Source organism: Nicotiana sylvestris, chromosome 2, assembly GCF_000393655.2.
Source record: "Nicotiana sylvestris chromosome 2, ASM39365v2, whole genome shotgun sequence".
Taxonomy (NCBI): Eukaryota; Viridiplantae; Streptophyta; class Magnoliopsida; order Solanales; family Solanaceae; genus Nicotiana; species Nicotiana sylvestris.
This window is the reverse complement of record NC_091058.1, coordinates 1,255,229-1,280,179: the sequence shown is the minus strand read 5'-3', so window position 1 is coordinate 1,280,179 and position 24,951 is coordinate 1,255,229. Positions and strand designations below refer to the sequence as shown.

The following is a 24,951-nucleotide window of genomic DNA, read 5'->3' as shown; positions in this document are numbered from 1 at the left end:
TGAAAAAGGTATTGCATATTTGCATTAAAGTTAAGGGCAATTCAAAATGTAAACTACTTAAATAAATTGCAGTTAAACTGGGAATAGGTATGTGGATGATTAGATATGAACCTTGGTCTGAATTATGATGCATATTAATAACAAAAGTTTCAGCCATGTCAAATGCCTGATGGCTAGGAGAAAACAAAATAAACTTAAAAAGTAAATATATTTTCTTAATAGTATGGTGGAAATAATTCATAAAAAGGTACATATTTCTTGTGAGATTGATACAAAAGTTAATGTTGATGCCTCTGGAAAAACTATGTTACAACAGTTAGGCCGTAAATAATGCTATTCCTTTCTTTAGATTTTATTTTATTTCCTTTTGTGCATTAAAATAATACTACATTATTGTACGAAATAAAAAAATGAAGTTAGCATGACGTGGCAAAACTAGAGGGATAAAGTTGATGGGTGGCTTAATACTGATTTAGGTACATTTTAAGTCTTGATTTGTTTTCTTTTGTATTAATTTATAATTTATGTCTTGATCACCAACAACAACAACAAACAAGAACAACCCAGTATAATCCCACTTAGTGGGATCTGGGGAGGGTAGTGTATATGCAGACCTTATCCCTACCCTGAGGTAGAGAGGCTGTTTCCAAATAGACCGTCGGCATCCTTCCCTCCAAGAACTTCTCACCTTACTCTTGGGAGACTCGAACTCACAAACTCTTGGTTGGAAGTGGTTGGAAGTGGAGGTTGCTTGCCATTAGAGTAATCCTCTTGATCACCAAGGAAAATAATTAAAAAAAACATTAAGCATGAGAACAGACGAAGGAAATTCAACAGTTGAGGACGCGTCTGATCTACGTGAGAATTGATAAAGAGGAATATCCAAAAGCATAACTCCGTTGTGGATTGGGAATATTCTTTCGTGTCAATGGAGATCCTATTCCAATTCCACCTCCATAAATACCATTGTTGTACATTACATCTTTCCCAACTTTTCGTACAATTTCCTTCTTCTTTCTTTGTCCAAAATTTCTTCCCCGTTTTCTCTCATTATTTTTTCTAATACAATGGCTCTTAAAGCCGTTCATGTTTCTGATGTTCCCAATCTAGATCAAGTCCCTGAGAAACCATCTTTAGCTATATATTCCACCCGCTTCTCTCAAGGTTTGTTTTGTGTTTATTTTTATTTTGATTGAATCAGTTGTTTTACATTGTGTGGATTTGTAGAGAATTTGACGGAATATTGATTTTATGCAGGGGTTGAAATTGGAAGAACATCGTTTAAGCCGTCGAAATTTTTAGTCGTTGGCCATAGAGGGAACGGGATGAATTTGTTGCAGTCTTCTGACCGGAAAATGAAGGCTGTTAAGGAAAATTCTATTATTTCATTCAATTCAGCTGCTAATTACCCCATCGATTTTATCGAGTTTGACGTTCAGGTAGGAATATACTATCTCTCCTTCCCCCATTGTGTTTTCTATGTTTTCCTCTTTGTTTCTTTGGGGGGGGGGGGGGTGGGGGTGGTTTCCGGCGAATATTTTGTTCCGTGCGCCGCGTGCAATATTTGTTTTTTTCTTTCTATCCACTGTAGCAAACCGAAAAGCCCGAAAATCAATGAACTTTTCTCCGTAATAATTACGACAAATTTAAAAAAAACGAAAAAAGTCCAGTCTTTTTTTTTTGCTTTCCCGCGTCAAGTACCGCATTGAGTCCGACTATATCTGCCGCCTATATCTGCCGCGTAGAATCGTTCGGAGAAAGCGAATATTTTTTCATACCCCAGTCTTGAATTCGAGACCTTTAGTTAAGAGAATAACAGTATCATCCATTGTACCATATTCTTGGGGGGTAAAAGTCCGTCTTTTTATTAGCCCTTTTGAGTAACTGTTGAAACTGGGATTTTGGACAATTTACTTTAATTCCAAAACCCTAAAGATTGGATCCTGCCCGAGGGTTCTGAGAAAAATTCAGTAGGCTAAATGAAAATTAGGTAAAAAAAAAATTAATATGCTAGTTTAAACCCGCTGTTTTTTCCCATATTCACCACAAGTAAATTTACAATGATATTCTATAATGATACTGATTTGGCTCTCTCTTTTTTCTGCTATCTTTTGGGATTGCAAATTAATAGATGTGTAAAGAGTATCATGAAAAAAGTTGCTGATTACTTGGAGTAAAGAGCCCCTTGGGCTTTGACGGGAAAGTAAAGAAGTAAATGTCATTTTTTGTAGGTGACAAAGGATGATTGCCCGATCATTTTTCACGACAACTTCATCCTCACTCAAGAAAATGTAAGCTCTTCAAAATTCTATATGATGATTTTACCTTTTCCTTTTATGTACGTTGAGCTTGATTCTCATGGTTGCAATTATGTAATTTATGCAGGGTACAATCTATGAAAGAAGAGTAACCGAATTAACGCTAGCTGAATTTCTTAGCTATGGACCTCAAAGAGAAGAGAGTGTCACTGGAAAACCTTTACTGAGGAAAACAAAAGATGGAAAGATTGTTAGCTGGACAGTTGAAACCGATGATTCAGCGTGTACCTTAAAAGAAGCTTTCGAGAAAGTGAACGCTTCTGTAGGCTTCAACATTGAACTCAAATTTGATGACCACATTGTTTATGAGCAAGACTACCTCGTCCGCGTTCTTCAAGCCATTTTACATGTTATCTCAGAGCATGCTAAAGGCAGACCAATTATCTTCTCAAGTTTCCAGCCTGATGCTGCTCTGCTTGTCAAGAAACTCCAGACTACTTACCCTGTATGTTCCATTTTAGTATTGATGTAAAACTTTGATTTCAATTAGTAGTACTATTTACAGAAGGGGAGCCTTGGTGTTCTGGTAAAGTTGCCGCCATCCTGGTCACGGGTTCGAGCCGCGGAAGTAGCCTCTTGCAGAAATGCAGGGTAAGGCTATGTATGATTGACCCTTATGGTCCGGCCCTTCCCTGGACCTCAGCGCATAGCCGGCGCTTAGTGCACCGGACTGCCCTTTTTTCAAGTACTATTTTCAATTGATTTTGACTTTTTGCATTCCAATCTTGCAGGTATTTTTCCTCACAAATGGAGGAACAGAAATTTACTATGATGTTAGAAGGAACTCATTGGAGGAGGCCATTGAGTTGTGTTTAGAGGGTGGTCTTGAAGGGATTGTTTCAGAAGTGAAAGGTATATTTAGGAATCCAGGAGCAGTTAACAAGATCAAAGAGTCTAAACTCTCTCTTATGACATATGGCAAACTGAAGTGAGTAATCAATATTGATTCACATGTTGTTTCTCTATTACTAATCAATGATCCGTGAAGGAGAGACCCTTGGCGTAACTGGTAAAGTTGCTTCCATGTGACCAGGAGGTCACGGGTTCAAGCCGTGGAAACAGCCTCTTGCAGAAATGCAGGGTAAGATTGCGTACAATAGACCCTTGTGGTCCGGCCCTTCCTCGGATCCCGCACATTGCGGGAACTTAGTGCACCAGGTTGCCCTTTTTGATCTATGAACGAGGAACGCTAACCGTTTTTTGTTTTTCGTGTCTCAGTAACGTGCCTGAAGCTGTATATATGCAACATCTGATGGGAATAGATGGGGTGATAGTGGATTTGGTTCAAGAAATAACAGAGGCTGTGAGCAACCTAGTGAAGAAACCAGAGGAGGTTGAAGATGAGATTTTGCTGGAAGGGGAGGAAAAAGTTCAAAATAGACCTCAATTCTCACAAAGGGAATTGTCTTTTCTTCTCAAGCTTATCCCTGAATTGATACAATAACATGCCTGCTCACTACTTTATGCTTGTATTTCTAGTGTGTCAAAACAAAGCATTCAAACATTCCCCACCGTTTGGTTATTGTAGATAGTGTTTGTAAGCAATTTAACTAGTTTACAAGCGTGAATGAGTACTCACCCTTTTCACTGGGATTGTCATACTTAGTGTAGAAATTTAGGTAGGACCTTCAACTTTTTCATTTTTTCTTTTTTCTTTGTAACCTTTACTACCTCTCGTTCAGTCATTTTTTCTGGCCATACCGGGTCCTTTGTAAACTATTGTACAATATCTTTGAACCAGAGATAAAGAAGCAAGGGTTCCATATCTATAGTTGCTACTCCTATTGTTTATTGGGAAAATTTCACATTAGAACAACAGGGCTCTCCACTTTATAATTTTATAGCCCGTATTTTAATTTACAATTAACTAGCACAAAAATAATAGGTAAAGATTCATCATCCAACCCCAATAGGTTTTCAAAATTACTATTTAATTTTAAAAGAGACTCCTCAAGCTTTTAAATTAATTTTGGAATTAGTAACTGTGACTCAAATATTAGTTCAACAAACCAAATTTATTTGAATGGTGAAAATTAGATTTTTAACAAGCTTAAATATGTGAGTTTAAATTCCGAATTTGATTTTGTGAGAAATTTGGAGTGAATGTTATTTAGACTTGTTAGAAATAGAATAAGGAGGTTGTATATAAAATTTGAAGTCACTTAATGGAGATTTGGACTGGTTTTGAACAAGAATTGCAACTGAAAATTGTGGAAGAAGTTCGTCTACAGACGCTTGTATAAATGTGTATAAAAGTTTATAATAGTATATAAAGTGTGTTTCTACACTCATATACACTATTATACAAGATTATACATAATTATACAAAAATCTGACTTCGTCTTCTTCCTTGCGTCTTTTCTGAAATTTAACTCAAATCTTGTTCAAATCTACTCCAAATCACTTCAAATTTAAATTTTGAACTCCTTTTGATATTTTTAATCAATTGAAACAACACCAAATTCAAACAACTAACAAATTCAAAAAAGTCATTTTCGAAAGCAAAGCTTTGAATGGTCTTCAATTGCGGATTTCTATACTTCAATTTTCTTATTGCAAGCAGGTGATACAAGAGGAGAAGCAGAAAATACACGGCCTCTTGAAGCATATGTAGAAAATGTGAGAAGAAGAGAGCGAAAACAATGGTTGTGAGAACACAGATTTAACTACATAGCTTTTAGAAGCAATGGTTGTAAGAACACAAATTTTGAATTTGCTACTGTTTTCAAAATATGTACAATGTGGGCAAGGTCGGGTAAAACCTAAAAATATGGGCCATTTTTTGTTATGGGTGAAGTCATGTGTATTTTTTGTAATTCTTTCTTGTTTATTTTCTTAATAGTCTTTTGATAACAGTTTTATGAACACTAGGGCGTTAAGTGGTTGAATTGGACCAATTTAAATGAAATAAACAAACGAATTGGGCTAACTTTACATGGATCAGAACAAGTTGAGTTAATGAATGATTCTGACTGAACATCTCTAAAGTTTGCCTAGGTTAATTGAGTTAAGCAATTATCATTGCCAATATTCTTTTCCATTTGTTTGTTTATCTTTTATAATTTGTTTAATTACCAAACTAACTTTTTTCTCTTCGTAGAGAGTGTGTGAAAGTGTAGAGAAATAAAAATAAAAGCCAAACGCTAGATGGATGAATTGGGATTTTTGCCCAATCTGACCTATCAATATATGTATTCTCAGCCGAATCGTTCGGAAAAGTTGTGTGTACACACTTTTGTTGGCTAAGATTGACACCTTAAGGTAGTTGACCACGAGTTATCAACGTATCAACTGACATTAGTCCAATTTATACGTACCATTTAACTAACAAAAGTATTTGTCTTTATATTTTCATGTTTGCAAAGAGAAATTCTTCTAAATAAAATTGTCGTTTAAAAATTTTTGGAACTTAAAAATAAAAAAGGGAACATCAGCCTATTGGCATATGGAGAAATTTTTCTAGAAATGGTGAAAGAGGAATGTACATGTTACAATGGGTAGGGCTGGAAAATCACAGAGTAGCAAAATAAATTATCCCCGTGCATCGTTTTCTTTATTTTCAAATGACGTATCTACCTTCACGATGGTAAGCAGCCTCCACTTCCAACCAAGAGGTTGTGAGTTCGAGTCTCCCCAAGAGCAAGGTGGTAAGTTTTTGGAGGGAAGGATGTTGGGGGTCTATTTCGAAACAGTCTCTCTACCCTAGGGTAGGGATAAGATCTGCGTACACACTGTTGCGGAAGCCAAATGTATATAGTGTGAATAAGTCACAACTACTATACCAAAAATTATGACAACCACCAAATAATAAATAAGACAATAAAGCAACAATAAAAGGAACACCAGAATTTACGAGGTTCGACTAATTTTGCCTACTCCTCGGACACAACCAATATTTTATTTCACTCCAAAAATACAAGTGAAATAATACTAAAGAGAGAAGATACAAATGCCTTAAACAGATGAGAAGGCAAATGAGAGGTGTGTTTAAATCCTAAACATTAAGCCTTCTTTTATAGGGGGAAAATCCCCCCAACTTTTGTTTTCCCACCGATGTGGGACAAACATTTTGTCAAATTCAACAAATCTCCACCTTGGCAAAATTCCACATCTTCAATTTTCTCTCAATAACAAATTTTGGTTGTGTCTTCATCTTCAATCTTCAGTGTTCAACAATGTTGATCAAATCCAAACAATGTTGAAACTTGATCGCAGTCACCACCTTTGTCAGCATATCAGCAGGATTCTCCGTAGTATGAATTTTCTTCACTGTGACTCCACCTTCTTCTATGATTTCTCGTACAAAATGATATCGAACATCAATGTGCTTCGTCCTTGCATGATAAACTTGGTTCTTCGCTAATTGAATAGCACTTTGACTATCACAAAAAATTGTGATACCTTTTTGTTCAACACCAAGCTCCTTTAGCAATCCTTGAAGCCAAATTGCCTCTTTCACAGCCTCTGTAATAGCCATGTACTCTGCCTCTGTTGTAGACAAAGCAACTGTTGACTGCAAAGTAGACTTCCAACTAACTGGTGCCTTTGCAAAAGTAAACACATAACCAGTAGTTGATCTTCGTTTGTCCAGATCACCCGCAAAATCTGAGTCACAATATCCAACTACAGACTGATTGTCTTCCTGCTCAAAAACTAACCCGACATCTACAGTATTATGAATATACCGTAGAATCCACTTCACAGCTTGTCAATGCTCCTTCCCTGGATTGTGCATATATCTGCTAATAACTCCAACAGCTTGTGAAATGTCAGGCCTTGTGCAAACCATTGCATACATCAAGCTACCAACAGCATTTGCGTATGGTACCTTTGACATATACTTTCGTTCAACTTCATCCATTGGCGACATAGTAGTACTTAGCTTAAAATGGGAAGCAAGTGGAGTACTAACTGGCTTAGTCTTGTCATCTATGCCAAAACGTTGAAGTACTCTCTTCAAATATTCCTTTTGAGATAAACAGAGTTTCTTTGAACGTCTATCTCTAATTATCTCCATGCCAAGAATTTTCTTTGCCTCACCCAAATCCTTCATCTCGAACTCCTTCTTCAGTTGAATCTTCAACTTATCAATTTCTTCCAAATTCTTGGAAGCTATCAACATATCATCAACATATAGGAGAAGATATACAAAGGAACCATCTTTAAGCTTGTGCAAATACACACAATGATCGTATTTGCTTCTCTTGTACCCTTGCCGCAACATAAACTCGTCAAATCGCTTGTACCATTGTCTAGAAGATTGTTTCAATCCGTACAACGATTTTTCAAGTTTGCACACCATATTTTCTTTTCCAGCAACTTTGAATCCTTCTGGCTGAGTCATGTAGATTTCCTCCTCCAAGTTTCCATGTAAAAACGCAGTTTTTACATCCATCTGAACTAGTTCCAAATCCAATTGTGCTACCAAAGCCAACATAATTCTAATGGAGGAATGTTTTACAACTGGAGAAAACACTTCATTGTAATCAATTCCCTCCTTTTGAGCATATCCTTTGGCCACCAATCTTGCTTTGTAGCGAACATCTACTTGGTTAGGAAATCCTTCCTTCTTTGCAAATACCCATTTGCACCCAATTGCTTTCTTTCCCTTCGGGAGATTGGCCAATCTCCATGTATGATTCTGATGAAGGGACTGTATTTCATCATTCATGGCAATCCTCCACTTATCTTCTTCTGAACTTTGGACAGCGTCTTTATAAGTAGTAGGAACATCATCAGCTACAATTGAGGTTGCACAAGCAACCGTCTCTATGAGACGAACAGGTTTCGTTATTGTTCTTTTTGGCCTGCTGGTTGCTATTGATTCAAGTTGTTGTTGAGGTTCCTGAGTTGGAATCTCCTCTACTGGCTCTCCTTCCAGAGGGTAATCTTCATTTGTTTCCTCATCTGCTTCTTGTGTAGGAAAAATAAATTTTCCCTCAAACTCCACCTGCTTAGAAGCACCTTTATTTTGTTTGGTGTCTTCTGTTACCTTATTTACCATAGCAGATTCATCAAAGGTAACATCTCTGCTGAATATTACTTTCTTTGTCATAGGACACCATAAGCGATATCCTTTGACTCCAGAAGTAATTCCCATAAAAATAGCCTTCTTTGCCCTTGGATCCAATTTTGACTCCGTCACATGATAATATGCAGTTGAGCCAAACACGTGCAAAGAGTTATAATCTACAGCAGGTTTTCCGTACCATTTTTCAAATGGTGTCTTGCCATCAATAGCAGCAGATGGTAGACGATTAATGAGGTGGCATGCATATGTAATTGCCTCAGCCCAAAATTCTTTGCCCAAGCCAGCATTGGACAACATACACCGTACCTTCTCCAGCAAGGTCCGGTTCATACGTTCTGCCACTCCATTCTGTTGTGGTGTATGTCTAACAGTGAAGTGTCGGACGATGCCATCATTTTCACAGACCTTATTGAAATGATCATTTTTGTATTCACCTCCATTGTCTGTGCGAATACACTTGATCCTCCTGCCTGTCTGATTCTCCACCATCGTCTTCCATTTGAGAAAAATTCCCAACACTTCATCTTTGCTCTTCATTGTATACACCCATACTCTTCGGGAAAAATCATCAACAAAGGTTACAAAATAGTGCTTCCCACCCAATGAAGGTGTTTTGGAAGGACCCCAAACATCAGAGTGTACATAATCCAAAATGCCTTTAGTATTATGGATCGCTGTACCAAATTTAACCCTTGTCTGTTTCCCTTTAACACAATGCTCACAAAACTCCAAGTTGCAAGCCTTTACTCCTTTTAACAATCCTTGATCTGATAGAGTTTTCAAGGATTTTCCTCCAGCATGTCCCAAGCGCATGTGCCATAGCTTGGTTGCTTCTGCCTCTTTGTCGTCACTGGATGTCACTGTCGCTGTCCCAATAACTGTACTGCCACGATAGCGGTACATATTATTATTCTTCCGATTAGCCTTCATTACCACTAGTGCACCGGAGCATACTCTCATCACTCCATTTTCTGCAATGATTTTGAACCCTTTTGATTCTAGGGCTCCCACAGAGATGAGATTCTTCTTCAAATCCGGTACATATCGAACATCTGTTAATGTTCTGATCATTCCATCATGGTTCCTTAATCGTATTGAACCAATGCCATATGAGGTAAGAGGGCTGTTATCCGCTGTGTGGACGACTCCATATTCTCCTTCTTGAAATTCCACGAACCAGTCCCTGTTGGGACACATATGATAGCTACAAGCCGAGTCCATCAACCATATGTCTGATGATGTTGATGACTCTGTTGTAACTAATGAGAAGTCTGAATCATCACAATCAGCTACATTTGAATCCATAATGGCCTTTCCATTGTTATGTTTGGCCTTATTCTTCAACTTCGGACAGTCTTTCTTCCAGTGCCCTTTTTCTCGACAAAAGGCACATTCATCTTTGCTGGGTCTGGATCTTGACTTGGATCTTCCCTTCTTTGTCCTCGTTTGATTTTGAGGACGACCCCTCACAAATAGTGCTTCTCCTTCTCCGCCCTTCTGTTTTTCTCGCTTTCTTTGTTCATAGCTGTACAAAGCCGAACAAACTTCTCTGAGAGAAACTTCGTCATTTCCATGGAGTAGAGTAGTTTCAAGGTGCTCGTACTCATCAGGAAGTGACGCCAACAACATTAAGGCCAAGTCACCATCATCATAAGTTGTATCCATATTTTGCAAATCTGTGACCAACTTATTGAAACTGGTGATATGTTCATTCATCGTGGTACCAGGAACATAGGTGAAGTGAAACAGTCTCTTCTTCATGTACAATTTATTTTGACTGTTTTTCTTCAAAAATTTATCCTCCAGTGCTTTCCATAATTTACTTGCAGAAGTTTCCTTTGTGTATGGATATTTCTGCTCTCTAGCAAGGTAGGATCGAATGGTACCGCAAGCAACACGGTTGATAATTCTCCAATCTTCTTCTCCAATAACATCTGGTTTCTTTTCTTCAATGGCCAGATCTAGCCCTTGTTGAAAAAGGACATCTAGAACCTCGCCTTGCCACATCCCAAAATGTCCGGACCCGTCAAATATTTCTACCGCAAATTTCGCATTTGACACAATTCTTGTCATAAGCGAAGATGTCAATGATGACGTATTGTTGACACTTGATGTAGATTCTTCTTGTTTATTGTCTCCCATCTTTGACACAAATATTATTTAATAGCTGACGACACAAATCAAGATTATTTCCTTTCTGGTGTGGAAGATCAGACTAAGCTGCAACCACAGAGCATACTCAGACAGAACCTTGACTCAGTTACCAAGATAAATCTTTTCTGATGTGGAAGATCAGACTATGCTGCAACCACAGAGCATACTTAGACAGTACCTTGGCTCTGATACCAATTGTTGCGGAAGCCAAATGTATATAGTGTGAATAAGTCACAACTACTATACCAAAAATTATGACAGCCACCAAATAATAAATAAGACAATAAAACAACAATAAAGGGAACACCAGAATTTACGAGGTTCGGCTAATTTTGCCTACTCCTCGGACACAACCAATATTTTATTTCACTCCAAAAATACAAGTGAAATAATACTAAAGAGAGAAGATACAAATGCCTTAAACAGATGAGAAGGCAAATGAGAGGTGTGTTTAAATCCTAAACATTAAGCCTTCTTTTATAGGGGGAAAATCCCCCCAACTTTTGTTTTCCCACCGATGTGGGACAAACATTTTGTCAAATTCAACACACACTACCCTCCTCAGACCCCACTAAGTGGGTTTATACTGGACGGTTGTTGTTGTTGTTGTATCTACCTTCACGGGAAAGCAAGAATGAGGAGGACACAAATGTAAGTTAGGATAAATGGATGTCGATCGCGAGTTATATGTGACTTTTCTACCGACAAAAGTAGAGGGGAGATGGTTGTTATTTTACCCTTAAGGAACGGAAAGAAAGAAAATTATTTGGCATCATAAGATAGTAGTCAATCGCAGAGCAATTTGAACTGAAACTGATCAAAAATTATCTTTGAGCTGAATGTAAAACTTGTCAAAAGTGTGGGTGATATGTCCCTAGTAATTTGTATTTCCGGCCATAGTATTGGAGAAATGATGTAATTTAACAAATCTGTGATCTATCAAATTATTACTAACTTTTATCAGGAAAAACATTCTACTCTTATAAACAACAACAGGATGTAAATAGGGGTAGTAAGTTATCAAATCATTCATTAATACAAGTATTAACACCCAACACATTGAAATCCTAGATTTGTAAAGAAACTATTCAAGAACTCAAAAGAGGGAAAAAGCTAGGTTTTTCTACTACAAGGTAATTCTACCGCTCCCTCTCCAATTATGAAGTTCAAGTGAGTTATGTAGTGCATTTGAGTAAGAACAAGGTGATGGAAACTTGATAATAGAGTATAATATACTGGAGTTCTACTATACTTTGCTGGAACTCCTGTATAATATACTGGATTTCCAGTATACTTTGCTGGAACTCCAGCATAATATATTAAAGTTCCAGCAAAGTGTAATGGAGTTCCAGTATATTATATTGGAACTCCAGTATATTATACCGGAGTATTTTCGGATTTTGAATATTGTTTTCGTTCAAATTTATCTTTACATGAAAAGTGGTTAAATTTCGATAACTTTTAAAAATGTGGTTATTTTTTAATGACCATTTGTAAATCTGGCTATTTTTAAATTTCTCCCAAAAAATAACGTTATGTGAATTCATAATGAAATGGTTGGTAACTAGATAAACCAAATCAAAGAGTCTACAAAAGAAGGCTTTAGGAAAAGTAAGTTTATCAATATTGGGCTTCAGCCTTTAGAAGTTGAGCAGGCCTTTACATTGAGGAACGGCCCTAACAAATGGCAGCTCCATTAAGGAACTACCTTTGAATTAATTCATATTTTAATTTAACTTTTAATGGCATGGGAGTACACACTACCTACCAGATTATTTAATAATTTACCATTTTCCTTATTGAGAATAGGGGAATCTAAGTAGAGCGCATGACACAATACTTTGGGGCGATGGCCGGTGCTTGTTGAACATTGACCCTAGCACTTCTTTAATTGGGGTTTGGTGTGTTTTATTACACGTTTCCCACTGTCTACGTATTTATTACCGTTTCAAATTAGATGATGTATTTTATTTTGTAGTCTATTTTAAAATAAATAACATATTTTTAAATTTGAAAATAATTCAATTTTAACTCTTTATTTTATCCATTTTACAATAGTGAAAAACTTTTATAACCACACAAAGCTTTTATCCCTTAAGCTTTTAAGACTATAATTTTCGTTAAGTTTTGTATCGAGTCAAATTACCTATCTAAATTTTGGAGTACTAGTCAATTTTGGAGATGATAAGTTATGGTCATAGTCATGGAGTCCGTGTTTGTACAACTTTCAACTTTATTTCTTTTCTATTCCTTAAGACATATATAAGACAAACCTCCCCCCACTCCCCTAAATGCCTAGTCCTTTGCCATTTAAGAGAAACAATTTCAAACTCCAGCAGTCAGTCCACAGGTATGGAGGAGCAGAAGGAGTGTGCAAAACCTACAGAGGGCGCAGTTGGGAGCTTAAATCTGCCCATTGGATTTAGGTTTCGTCCCACTGATGAAGAGCTATTAATTCACTACTTGAGTAGAAAGATATTTTCCATGCCTTTGCCTGCCTTAATCATACCTGAAATACTGGATGTTTTCGACTCCTTTCCTTCTGACTTGCCTGGTAAATTACAGTCACCCCTTTTCTTGAACAAGATTAAGTCTTTTTTCATCTTTAGTTGTGTGCATGTTTGTAGGCTTTATTTGAAGGGCCTACCGTGTGACCAGGAGGTCACGGTTCGATCCGAGGCAACAGTCTCTCGCAGAAATGCAGCGGAAGGCTGCATATATTAAACCCTCGTGGTACAGCCCTTCTCTGAACCCGCGTACTGCGGGAGCTTAGTGCACCGGACTAACTTTTTTACATGTATTCGAATAGATGTCATTGTCAGTTTTTTTATGTTGCAAAAAACTATTAGTGAATCACTATTTATAGCAGGGGACTTGAGGGAGAAGAGGTATTTCTTCAGCAAAGCAAATGGAGATATAAACAGCAAGGGGTGCAGCAGATTGATCAGTGGCAAAGATTGTTCTGGCTATTGGAAGGCCGTTGGCCAGGGCCAGTTAATTGTGGTTCCAATTTCGGGTTCTGCAACTACTGGGATAAGCCACCAACAACAACAGCGGCTACTTCTTGGGATGAAAAAAGTCCTTCGATTCTACCAAACAACGCGTTCTGACTGTTTAAGAACTCGTTGGATTATGCACCAATATTCCCTTGTCACAATTTCCCCCTCTGATCAGGTATGAACACTGACATTTCCTAATTCCTATGATCGGCCTCATATCTGTGTTATTTATATAAACTTAACTTGGTTCATTGTTTATCGGAAACAGTCTCTCTCCCTTTAGGGTAGGGGTTAACCTCCTCGGACTCCACTTGTGAGAAATTAATGGGCTTGTTGTTGTTAACTTGGTTCGTCGATATGCAGAATGTTAACATGATGCAAGTAGGAGATTGGAGCGTCTTTCGCGTATACCAGAAGAAATTACTAATATCAAAGAATTTGAGGACCAAGTCTAATGGTTTTGCTGAGCAATGTAACATCAAGACAAATACCCGAAAGAGGCCTCTCAATGAAGTGTTAAAAGAGAAGGAGGTTCCCATTTAGGCTATTACTCTTCAAAATTAGCAGTCACTTACATCTCTTCTAATCAATTACTGGAATTAGATCAACAAGTTACCAGTTGATACTTCAGATTTTATATTTTGTTTTTATTCTTGGGCCAGCTTAGTAGTGAGCATCCACAAAAGCTTGGTTTAGTTGTTTATTTTCGAGTAACAACAAAGAGAAAATTGGCAGCACTTGGCCTTGTCTTATAGTATCGATTTGGTTTCGGTTCTTCTTGTATGGTTGTTACACGATGGGAGCACTGTTTTAGAAAAAAGACATCATGCCTAACTGGGTTGGGTAGGATATTTTAGCCATTTTTGCATTACTAGTTTTCGACTCGTCCGTATCTGACCTGACCCACTCATTTGTCACCCCTAGTTAGGCTCGTAGAGACACCTTTGTTCGCAAATTGAGGCTAGTAGATCAAAAGCTAGCTAATGAACGAGATTTAGATTAATGTTAAGAATATCCAATCTCTCTTTCTGCGTTTTCCTATCTAATTTTATAGCAACTTTCACTTGGGATTTAGATTAAATTTTAAGAATAAAAGGGATTAAGATGATTGTTTTTTCATGTCGAGTTAAAAGCAATTACAATTCTGTTTTTTTTAGAAGTGGGAATACTTATATTAATACTAAAGTAGTTCAGAACTACTTATAACATACCAATTCTGTATTATTTAACAGCTCAAGATTCCCATTGTCACCCATCTTGAATTCCTGACTAAGTAGTTGCTTAAAATATGAATATTTTGAAAAGCAAAGCAATTACGATTTGCCAGACAAGGAAAGTCAAATATCATAAAGATAGTAGCACTATTCTCGACTCTCCAGAAGACAGAGTGGTAGACAAACGAGTCTCTCTGAATAGAGTGCAATAAATTAATTAATGAAAGTAGAAACTAAGCACTTTTCACATTATCAGAATAGTTTTGCCTTATTGGTTGTCGTAACTTGTGAGAAGTGGCATTTAATACTCCCTCCGCTCCAAAATGAGTGATTTTCTTGTTGTTTTTATCGGACTAAGAAATTCACTTTTTAATATTAATCCAATGAAATTAATCATATTAACCTTTATTATCTCACATAAACACTCCTAATATATACTCGAACATTATTTACTCCAAAGGCAATGTAGAAAAAAATGATTAATTCATTCTTAAAAACTGAAAAAATCACTTATTTTGGACCATAAAAAAAAATTTAAAATCACTTATTATGAACCGGAGGGAGTACAAATAAAGACAATTACAGAGATGGATCAAAAATCAGCACTTTGCCCAGCCAACGTACGTGTCTGCTCAAAGCTGAAAGGACAAAGTAACGGGAAAAAAGAAAACTGCAAATATGCACTGCAATAGAGAAGAAAGATGAAAGAAGATTTTGGGTTACATTTGTTTGTTTCCTCATTTACTCTCAAAATAGCACACCTTATTATTTACAGCTTTTTTTTCAGACGTGTGAATTCTCGGCAAGTTTCTGAATTGGTTAGATAACTAGCTAGGCCAAAAAACAGAAGATAATGATAGAGTAGAGTAGTTTATAGGTTGAAACTAGTATAGTAGGCAGTACTAAACGGCAATATAATTTTGGGTTGTTTTTGAAGTTTTGTGAGTGATTTGAGTGAAAATTTTGAAAATCAGCCTTTTTTTGGGTTTTTCAGATTTTCTAAAAAATTCAAAATGCACCTTCAAGTGAAAATTGGAAATTTTATGACCAAACGCTGATTTCAAAAAAAAAAATCGAAAAAAAGTAAAAATTTTCTTATATCCAAATCGAAGATAAAAGTCGACAATGAGAAGTACTAGCAAACTCATTCATGTTTTTCGTGTTTAATGTTGAACTCCAGTATAAGTCACTGGAGTGGGCATATTTAGGGGTGGGCATATTTCTTTCGGAACCGAAAAAACCGACCGAACCGAATTTATTTTTATTTCGGTTTCGGTTATTCGGTTTGTTCGGTCGGTTTCGGTTTAAAATTTTAAAATTTTAGTTTTTCGGTTCGGTTTTCGGTTATTAAGTTTTTTAGTTCGGTTAACCGAAAAAACGAATTATTAGTATATATGTTATTTAAGTTATATATAGGCTAAGCCCATAGGTAATAAATTAATACTATTAGGTCTAATCTATCAAAGAATCAACCCAATTAAGTAAGTCCATCAACTTTCCAATCTTAAAGACTTTCCCTCTATTAAAACTTTCCATAGCATATGTGATAGATACCGGGAGAATTTCACACAGAGTTGTAATTTACACTATGTTTGAATTTTATAATCCATAATAGTGTGCAAAGTTTAATCTATTTTTTTTCTATAAACACAATATTTCCAACAATTTCGAAATTTTGAGAAAAGTCAACAAATTCACCGGTCGTATTATTATATAGAAGGAGTCCGATATGATAATATTCAAACCGAAAACCGAACCGAAATAACCGAACCGAAATTAAAAAAACCGAACTGAACCGAACTTATTTCAGTTCGGTTTCGGTTACTACTTTCACAAAACCGAAAACCGAACCGAATTTTTTCAAACCAAACCAAACCGACTGAATGCCCACCCCAACCTGCATTGCTTATGTCCAGTCTTGGATGTATGCGGTAAAAAGAGAGAAGAGTTTTACATTTTGGTTGATCGAATGCTGTAATCTTCTTCTTATATACTATTGAATATATACTCCACATAACTAACTTTTCAATTGAGTGAGACATGAAATTTATTTTCTTTATCGTGTGGCTCACTGATCAATTCAAGATGCTTGAATTTAGTGCTGCGCAGTTGGGTTCTCTTGCTGATTTATGTAATTGTGAAAATTAAAAATTAGTGTCACACATTATAATATGTACTTATTTATTTTTGTTATGTTTACAAACAAAAAGAAAAAAATAAGAACTTTTCTTGTCTATCCTAAAATTTATCCAAAGCTCCCAAATCCAAGTTAAATAACCCATATGTAGTTTCCTTGATTCAATAAGCAAAATTCCCAACGCCTCCTCCCCACGTCTAAGCTGGAAATGATCATTATGTTTTTATCGTTATAATGCATAAAAAATCTAAAAGCTTATATCCCTACATATAGGTTTCTAACTTGGGTTGAGTTGGATTTTTTTAATGTCATGGATTGGGTTCCGGAGTAAGTGTTGATTTGGGTCAGGAAGCTTTTTTGTTTCTTTAACGGAACTAGTATACGTACCCGCGCGATGTACGGATTGTTTCAAAGGAAAAAAAAATGATATAGTAGAAACAGGTCTTTATTGTAGACTAAATTTAGCGATCACATTCAAAAGAAGTAAATCAAAAAATAAATATATGAAGTTCATAGGATTGTATCTATGTTAGGGACCACCAATATTTATGCACAGAAACATGATTAGTAGAGAAGGTTGGATAACTGTAATAAACCAAAAGCTAAAGTAGATTTCCCAAAATTCACTGTTCATATACACATTGTCCATAGTTGCAGGGAAAATAATATAATGACACAAAATCTCAACCAATAATCAAACATATTTTCATAGTAGATATATAATAACCGAGAGTTTTGTTATAGTCAATTTCGATGAACACCAAATCCAAGAGAACATACATGCGATAGAAGGCATCAGCGTTCAATTTTTACTATTAATTACATCATTTCTAAACTAAATTAGCAATTTCTATATAGATTTGGATAGCTTAGTTGTTGCAATATACTGGAGTAATGCTATAGAAGCACTTGGCTTTAAAACGATTAGTCCACCTGAAAAGCAGAAATTTTTGTCTCAAGTTATGATCAGAAAAAACAAAAACAGTTATACATATGTGTAATTCACAATAATTAAGAAATCACCTTTTTGTTGTGGTGTACTTTGGATCAGAAGTATATGAGAACATAAGCAAGGCAGTCATGTTGGTTGATGATAAACGACGACTCATATGGTTAACTAAGATCTTGAAAATACTTAATCCTTGTTAGCATAATCTGTATAACAGTTTTAAGTCTTAGATGAAATGCATACATTAAAAACATTAATTATCATCAAGATTTTATGTCACTTATAGACATAGCAGTGATGTTGTTGTTCCAATCGAAAACATCTTCATTAGAAGCTACATGCTCCTTTACAGCTGAGGCAAAGTTCTCTGTTTCATACTTAAGGTAACTTTTCTTACCTGTAGAAAGAAATATATGTTGCAGACTATTAGATGAAATAATAAGTAGAACATTTGGCACTCTTAGTGAAACAAAAGAATGTGAAATATTAGAAGATTTTATGAACAATATGTTGCCTTTATTGCTCTAGGTGAATCCACCCCAACCGTACATACATAGTTGCATAAAAATATGGTAACACTTATTAAACCATTCTAACGACTACTGATGTTGAGAGTCCACCAACACGAATAACTATCTCATCAGATATATCTCAAGTGAATTTATACAACAAAGGACCCAGTATTGCTCCTTTTGACATTACTTTGAAAAGTGAAAATAAAAAAGAACCTGCAAAGCCTCTCTAGTAAACCGTGTTGCTACACTTGATACTCGAACATTAGCACGTAATGACAGCCATATGTCAATGTACCAAGCAATACCAGAACATTAAGCCCCGGAAAGAAAAGTAGAAACAATGATATAAGGTTTACTATCTGTATTTTTGTTTGTTGCAGGAAAATCAAAAAGAAGAAAAAATCTTTAGGTTTTTTCAGACTGTTGCATCCGATACAGGGGAATTACCGTATTCTTAAGAAATCAAGCAATCAACAAAGACATGCTCAAGGTTTCACCTCTAATCAATAGTTTAATGCAAAAATAAATTGCATAAATTCTTGCTTCCTTGTGGATAAAATCATCAATCGACTATTTGGAGAATTAATTAATCAGTAACTCAACTCCGTCACCCTCTTCTTGTGGATAAAACTCGGTAATCGTAGTTCTATCCATTGACAATCTCTCAACAGAATGAGCATCAAGTGCTAATACCGCACTTTGAATAGTCAATAGAGAGAATTTGTATAAAATAATATAATATGCAAAAAAGAACACACTGAAATAATTAAAAACTCACTCGAGTACTTCTTTATTAAAAAAATAAGTTTTACTCACGCCAATTTTGTTCCATCATCCTCGATAAATGCACTTTCTCAAAGAATAAAATTTTGTTAATCCACTAGAACTAACTAAAGTATAAACAAAAAGCTTATTGCATCATTTGTCATATATTTCAAAATTATTCAAAGTACTGCACTTATCATTATAATTAAATACTATTGTACTTAGCTTAAGCTTTTGGCTTTAGTAAAATCAAAGTGATTCATCTGTAACATACAACATTTAGTTGTGCTTTGTTGCGCAATTTTAGAGATACAGAGAAAAAAATTGGTAAGCAAAAAAAAACTTACACCGTTTGCTCTAATCTTTGTCCTTTTTCAGAGTTTGTCTAGCCATGAGAAATTCCCTTTTCTTTTTCACTTTATAGCATATTTTATTGGTTATTTGTAATTTTAGGTTCATGTTGGTGCTCCTGTTGGTAAGAGCCAATATTCTCATTAAGTTTTGTGTCAAATGATGCATCTCACACAAGGTGTTGCACTCAATGACACAAGTTGTGATGACCTTTTGGTCATCACTTATTTCGAAAATAAATTCTGTATTCCAAGGCCTTAAAAATATCTTTTGTCTCACCTCGATTTGCGTGCACAGTCCGGGCGCGTTCCCAGAAAGCTTTTATGTGAAAACTAAGAAAAATATTGAAATTGGCTTTTAAAATCGAATAAAGTTGACTTCGGTCAATATTATTGGTAAACAGACCCGGGCCCGTAATCTGACGGTCTCGTAGGGTCCGTAGTAAAATATGGGACTTGGGCGTATGCCCGGAATTGAATTCCGAGGTCCCAAACCCGAGAAATGAATTTTTGAAGAAAATTATTTTCTGAAAAATATGAAAGTTTTTAGAACCGAATTGATGAATATTCTTGATGGCATCGGGCCCGTATCTTGGTTCAGGAGCCCGATACAAGTTTGAAATAATAATTAAGATAAATCTATAAAATTTGGTAAAGATCGGAGTTGGTTTGGTATAAAATGGACCTAAAGTTGAGAATTTGGGAAATTTGATGTTCTTGAGTGATTTCATGAATTTGAGGTTTAATTCATAGTTGTTGATGTTATTTTGATGATTTGATCGCATGAGCAAGTCTGTATGTTGTTTTTAGGGTTGTGTGCATGTTTGGTTTGAGCCCCAAGGGCTCGGATGAGTTTTGGATAGGCCACGGAGTGAATTTAGACTTAAGGAAAATAGTTGCAGGTTGCAGGTATGGTGCTGGCCTCTAATCTCGCAATTGCGAGATCAGGGGATCGCAAATGCGAAGCATGTGAACTTGGGAATTGCGAGGGGCTCTTCGCAATTACGAAGTAAGCCCTGGCCAGCCTTGCTCACAATTGCGAGCATATCTTCACAAATGCGAATACCTCAGAAATCCCTAGTTGTCGCAAATGCGACAACCCCTTCGCAAATGCGAGTTCGCAAATGCGAGTTCGCAATTGCGAACATCTGATCGCAAATGCGAAGATAGTAGGTCCTGAAGGGGTTCGTAATTGCAAACCCTGGTCGCAATTGCGATATCTGCGACCTGCTAAATCATAACTTAGTCGAATATTTCTCATTTTTCAAACTCTCTCAAACCTAAAACATCTTTGGGCAATTTTTTAGAAACAACTACTCTTCCAAATCGATTGTAAGTCATTTCTAACTCATTTTCTTTAATCTATAATATCCTTTCACCTGATTTCAACTCAAAATCAAGGGTTTTCATGGGGAAAATTGGGTGTTTTGGGTAAAACTTAGGATTTTCGAATTTTGGGGATTTGGACCTCGATTTGAGGTCTGATTTCAAAATAAATTATATATTTGAGTTCGTGAGTGAATGGGTAATCGGTTTTTGGTTCAAACCTCGGGTTTTGCCCATATGGACTCGGGGTCGATTTTTGACTTTTTGGGGAAATCATTGGAAAACCTATTTTTCATGCATTAGAATTGATTCATTTAGCATTTATTGATATCGTTAAGTAAATTATGGCTAGACACAAGCGAATTGGTGGTGGAAACAAGAGGTAAAGTGGTAGTTGAGGCTTGAATTGTGTTCGTGGCATCGAGGTAAATGTTTGGTCTAACCTTAGCTTGAGGGATTATGAGTTGTGTCTTATTTGCTATGTGTTAATTGTGGAGTACGACGTATAGGCATGGTGACGAGTATCTATACGTCGGTGTCACGTATGCCCGTGAGTTTCGTATTGTAATTGCTATGACTCCGTTGTGATTTATTCATGCTTAATATGATGATTTTCATTGTTGGTTCCCTTGCCGGGATGTTATTATTTATAATATTATCTCCCTTGCGGGGATGTTATTGTTTATGAAATTGTCTCCCTTGCCGGGATGTTGTTGTTATACTCTTGTTCCCTTGCCGGAATTCTTTTATGATTGATGTTGAATTGTAAATGGGATCGGGTTGTACGCTGCAATAGTAATATATGAAATGGGATCGGGTTGCATGCCGCAACGATATTATATGAAATGGGATCGGGTTGCACGCCGCAATGGTAATACATGAAATGGGATCGGGTTGTACGCCGCAACAGTATTATATGAAATGGAATCGGGTTGCACGCCATAACGATAATATATGAAATGGGATCAGATTGCACGCTGCAACGGTATTATATAAAATGGGATCGGATTGCACGCCGCAATGGTATTACATGATTTGGGATCGGGTTGCACGCCGCAACAAGAAAGAAATGAAAGTTAAAATTGTGTTTGTCTTCCTTATTCTTGTTGGCAATTTAATTGTAGTTTCTTTACATTTCCTTTATTGGTATTCTGTTGTTATATGATACTCCCCGTAGCATGTTTTCCCCCTTCCATCTTTAACTGTAAATATCTGATTTTATTTTTTCGTTGTATATGATTTAACTGCATAGGTTTATTTGGTAGTCTGGTCCTAGCCTCGTCACTACTTCGCCGAGGTTAGGCTAGACATTTACTAGCATATGGGGTCGGTTGTGTTGATACTACACTCTGCACTATGTGCAGATCCCGATGTTGCAGCTTTTAGACCGCAATGAGGTTGCTGCCTTCAGTCCATCAGGCGACCCGAGGTAGTCCTGCAAGCGTCCGCAAGCCTTGGCGTCTCCTTCTATCTTTCCATTCTATTTCTTTTATCTATTTCAAAGATGGCATTGTATTTATGTTTCGGACCCTTATCTGTAGTATTCCTAGACAGTCTGTGATATTGTGACACCAATTCTGGGTAGTTTTGTTATGGATCTGTATTGGAATTATTATTAAATTGTTGCATTTCGTTCTTCTGCTTATTTATTTCTATTGTTTATATAATGTCAAATCACAACTATTAAAGGATTTAAAATGGAAAAAAGGTAAAGTATTTGGAATGATTGGCTTGCTTAGCTTTCACTATTAGGCGCCATCACGACTCCCGAGGGTGAAAAATCTGGGTCGTGACACAAACTGCTGGTCTTCACACTCCATGTCGGACCAGAGTAGCCAAAGTTGCAGCTCAATATCGCACACAAATTTCGTATCATTTGGTTCCCTTTGCAGCACATTGATGCAAAAAATTGAGCTTCACATTGAAGTTTATAATTTTTGTGAGCTTTAATCACGCAGATACTAATTCTATCAGATTATAAATGGGGAGTTTCTACAATGTATCACAAAAATTTCCACTTAGAAGAAGAAGTTTACATTTCTTACTGTATGGATCATAGATGTAACGACTCGACCGGTCGTTTTAAGCTCTAGCGCGTCGTTCAGCAGTTGGAAGTCATGAACAACTTCATTTTAGGTATATTGACTTGTACGTATGGTCAGAATTGAATTTCAAGAAATTCGGAGTCAAATTGGAAAGAAACTTTTCATTGCGGCAACCTTAGGTTGAAGAAAATGGCTAAATGTTGGGCGAACTACACCGATTTGATTCTCACAGGGCGTGAGATACGTAGGCAACCCTCGTCGGGTCCAACCTCCCATTTTGCAAAAAATAGCCCAAAAATGTCAAAAATTTTAATTTTTCGTCATAGAGTCGGGTGATGCCGTTTTTATCAAAAATAGCCGAATGTTCCCAAAAGGGACGCCGGAAGGCTGACTTTGTATAAACGGCCACTTCTGTCATTTTTTTATTATTGATCGGTTGACTCACACAGCCTTAAAATCTTCGTCCCTGAAGTGCTGAAAGGTCGTGTTCGGAAAATCGGGTCTTTCTTTTATGAAAAATAATCAAATCGTTTTGAGTCAAATAAATTTTCTTTTGTTTAATCACATTAATAAATGTGCAGAATGAGCACGACTCAAAATGAACCTTTTTCAATCATGAATAAAATCCCCCTCCAGTTGCGGCTATGGTGGAATGATTTAGGCAAAGAAGGGCGAGACGAAGTCAAGAAACATCTGAAAGGTCTCACGGGTTTGTTAGGTATCAGGCCTCGAGGGGATATTATAAGGGCACTGGTCATTTACTGGGAACCTGCGCACAATGTCTTCCACTTCTCGGACTTTGAACTCACCCCGACTTTAGAGGAAATAGCAGGGTACATCGGCAGTGCTGAGGCTCCGTTGAGGCGTAAATACCTGGTTGCTCCAAGAGCCGTAGCGGTGCACCGATTTTTGGACTCGTTAAAGATATTCAGAACGATCCATAACCCAGACTTGGCAAAAGGTTTTTGCACTCTGAGCTTCATATACCAAAGATACGACCACATAGGAGGATTCGACAAGCCAAAAAACAAGTTGTGCAGCAAAAGTAACCGTCGAAAGTGGGATGAACATAGACGGGTCGCTTTCATGATAACCTTCTTAGGGCTTTTAGTGTTCCCAAGAAAAGACGGGAATATTGACATAAAGATAGTTGGGGTCATCAGTACTTTTCTCACTCAAGATGACAGCACGCTTGCGCCCATAATTGTATCTGATATCTTCCGAGCTCTCACAGCCTGCAAAGCCGGAGGGAACTTTTTCGAAGGGTGTAACTTGTTATTGCAAATGTGGATGACCGAACACCTATGTCACCGAGCCCAGTTCCTGAGACATGGATCTTCTGAGAAACCCTGCATAGAGGAGTTCTACACCAGAATTAATGAGGCCCGCTTACCTGAAGGAGTCTCGGCATGGACCTCATACTTCCGGACCCTCAACGCCAGTCAAATACAGTAGACACTAGGATGGTTACCAATCGACGAAGTCATATATATGCCAGCAGCTATGCCCCATTTTCTATTGATGGGACTCAAGAGCATTCAACCTTATGCGCCGTATCGGGTTTTGAGACAGTTTGGGAGGTGTCAGATAGTGCCGAAAGATGAGGACCTGAGCACCCAAGTAATTGAGATCAGTTCCGATGGCCAGTTTCCTGAAGCAAGGGTCCGCCAGATTTGGAACCAATGTCAATACTTTGGAGGCAAATACTTGTGTACTGAATCGGGCAAAAGGGGAAGTTTCACCCGGATATCAGGCTTGGTACAAAGGGGAAGTGTCGTCTGGAAGGCCGGCTAAAAGACCTCACATTCAAGAATTTGCCAAGTCCTCACAAGAGCATTGGGGCTGGTTGGCGAAGGAAAAAGAATACAGGGCCACAATAGGCAAGTTGAAGCAACATGTCATAGATCTTCAGTTTGAAAGAGAAATTCAGACCGCAGCCGATGAAGGGGACAGAAAGAAATCAGCCCAAGAAAATGACTCCCTTAGAGCTCAAAACCGACAAGTCATAATGGATGCCGACAACCAACAGAGAAGCCGGTCCGATAAAAGGTTGATAGCAGGGTTAAGAAATCAGGTCGTTAAAAGCCGAAAAGACTTGGAAAGATCCGAGGCTAGCATAGCAAGAATGCGGGCCAAATGGGCAAAAGG

At 37.1% G+C, this 24,951-nt stretch overlaps 2 protein-coding genes across 3 annotated transcripts; both read left to right on the top strand.

Annotated features, from left to right (window-relative positions):
* The first annotated feature begins 935 nt into the window (after positions 1 to 935).
* LOC104231427 (glycerophosphodiester phosphodiesterase GDPD1, chloroplastic-like) lies at positions 936 to 4,085 on the top strand. Its single transcript, XM_009784431.2, has 6 exons — positions 936 to 1,164; positions 1,258 to 1,439; positions 2,232 to 2,291; positions 2,386 to 2,763; positions 3,050 to 3,246; positions 3,537 to 4,085. The coding sequence occupies exons 1-6, from the start codon at positions 1,068 to 1,070 to the stop codon at positions 3,760 to 3,762; spliced, it is 1,140 nt and encodes a 379-aa protein (XP_009782733.1). The 5' UTR covers positions 936 to 1,067; the 3' UTR covers positions 3,763 to 4,085.
* An 8,642-nt stretch (positions 4,086 to 12,727) lies between these two features.
* LOC104218517 (NAC domain-containing protein 41-like) lies at positions 12,728 to 14,278 on the top strand. 2 transcript variants are annotated; one of them, XM_009769036.2, is made up of 3 exons: positions 12,728 to 13,057; positions 13,373 to 13,677; positions 13,866 to 14,278. In XM_009769036.2, exons 1-3 carry the CDS (start codon positions 12,856 to 12,858, stop codon positions 14,043 to 14,045), a joined length of 687 nt encoding a protein of 228 aa, XP_009767338.1. In that variant the 5' UTR covers positions 12,728 to 12,855; the 3' UTR covers positions 14,046 to 14,278. The 2 variants fall into 2 exon arrangements, with proteins under 2 accessions (XP_009767338.1, XP_009767337.1); XM_009769035.2 differs by having other exon boundaries at positions 12,774 to 13,057; positions 13,370 to 13,677.
* The last annotated feature ends 10,673 nt before the right edge of the window (positions 14,279 to 24,951 follow it).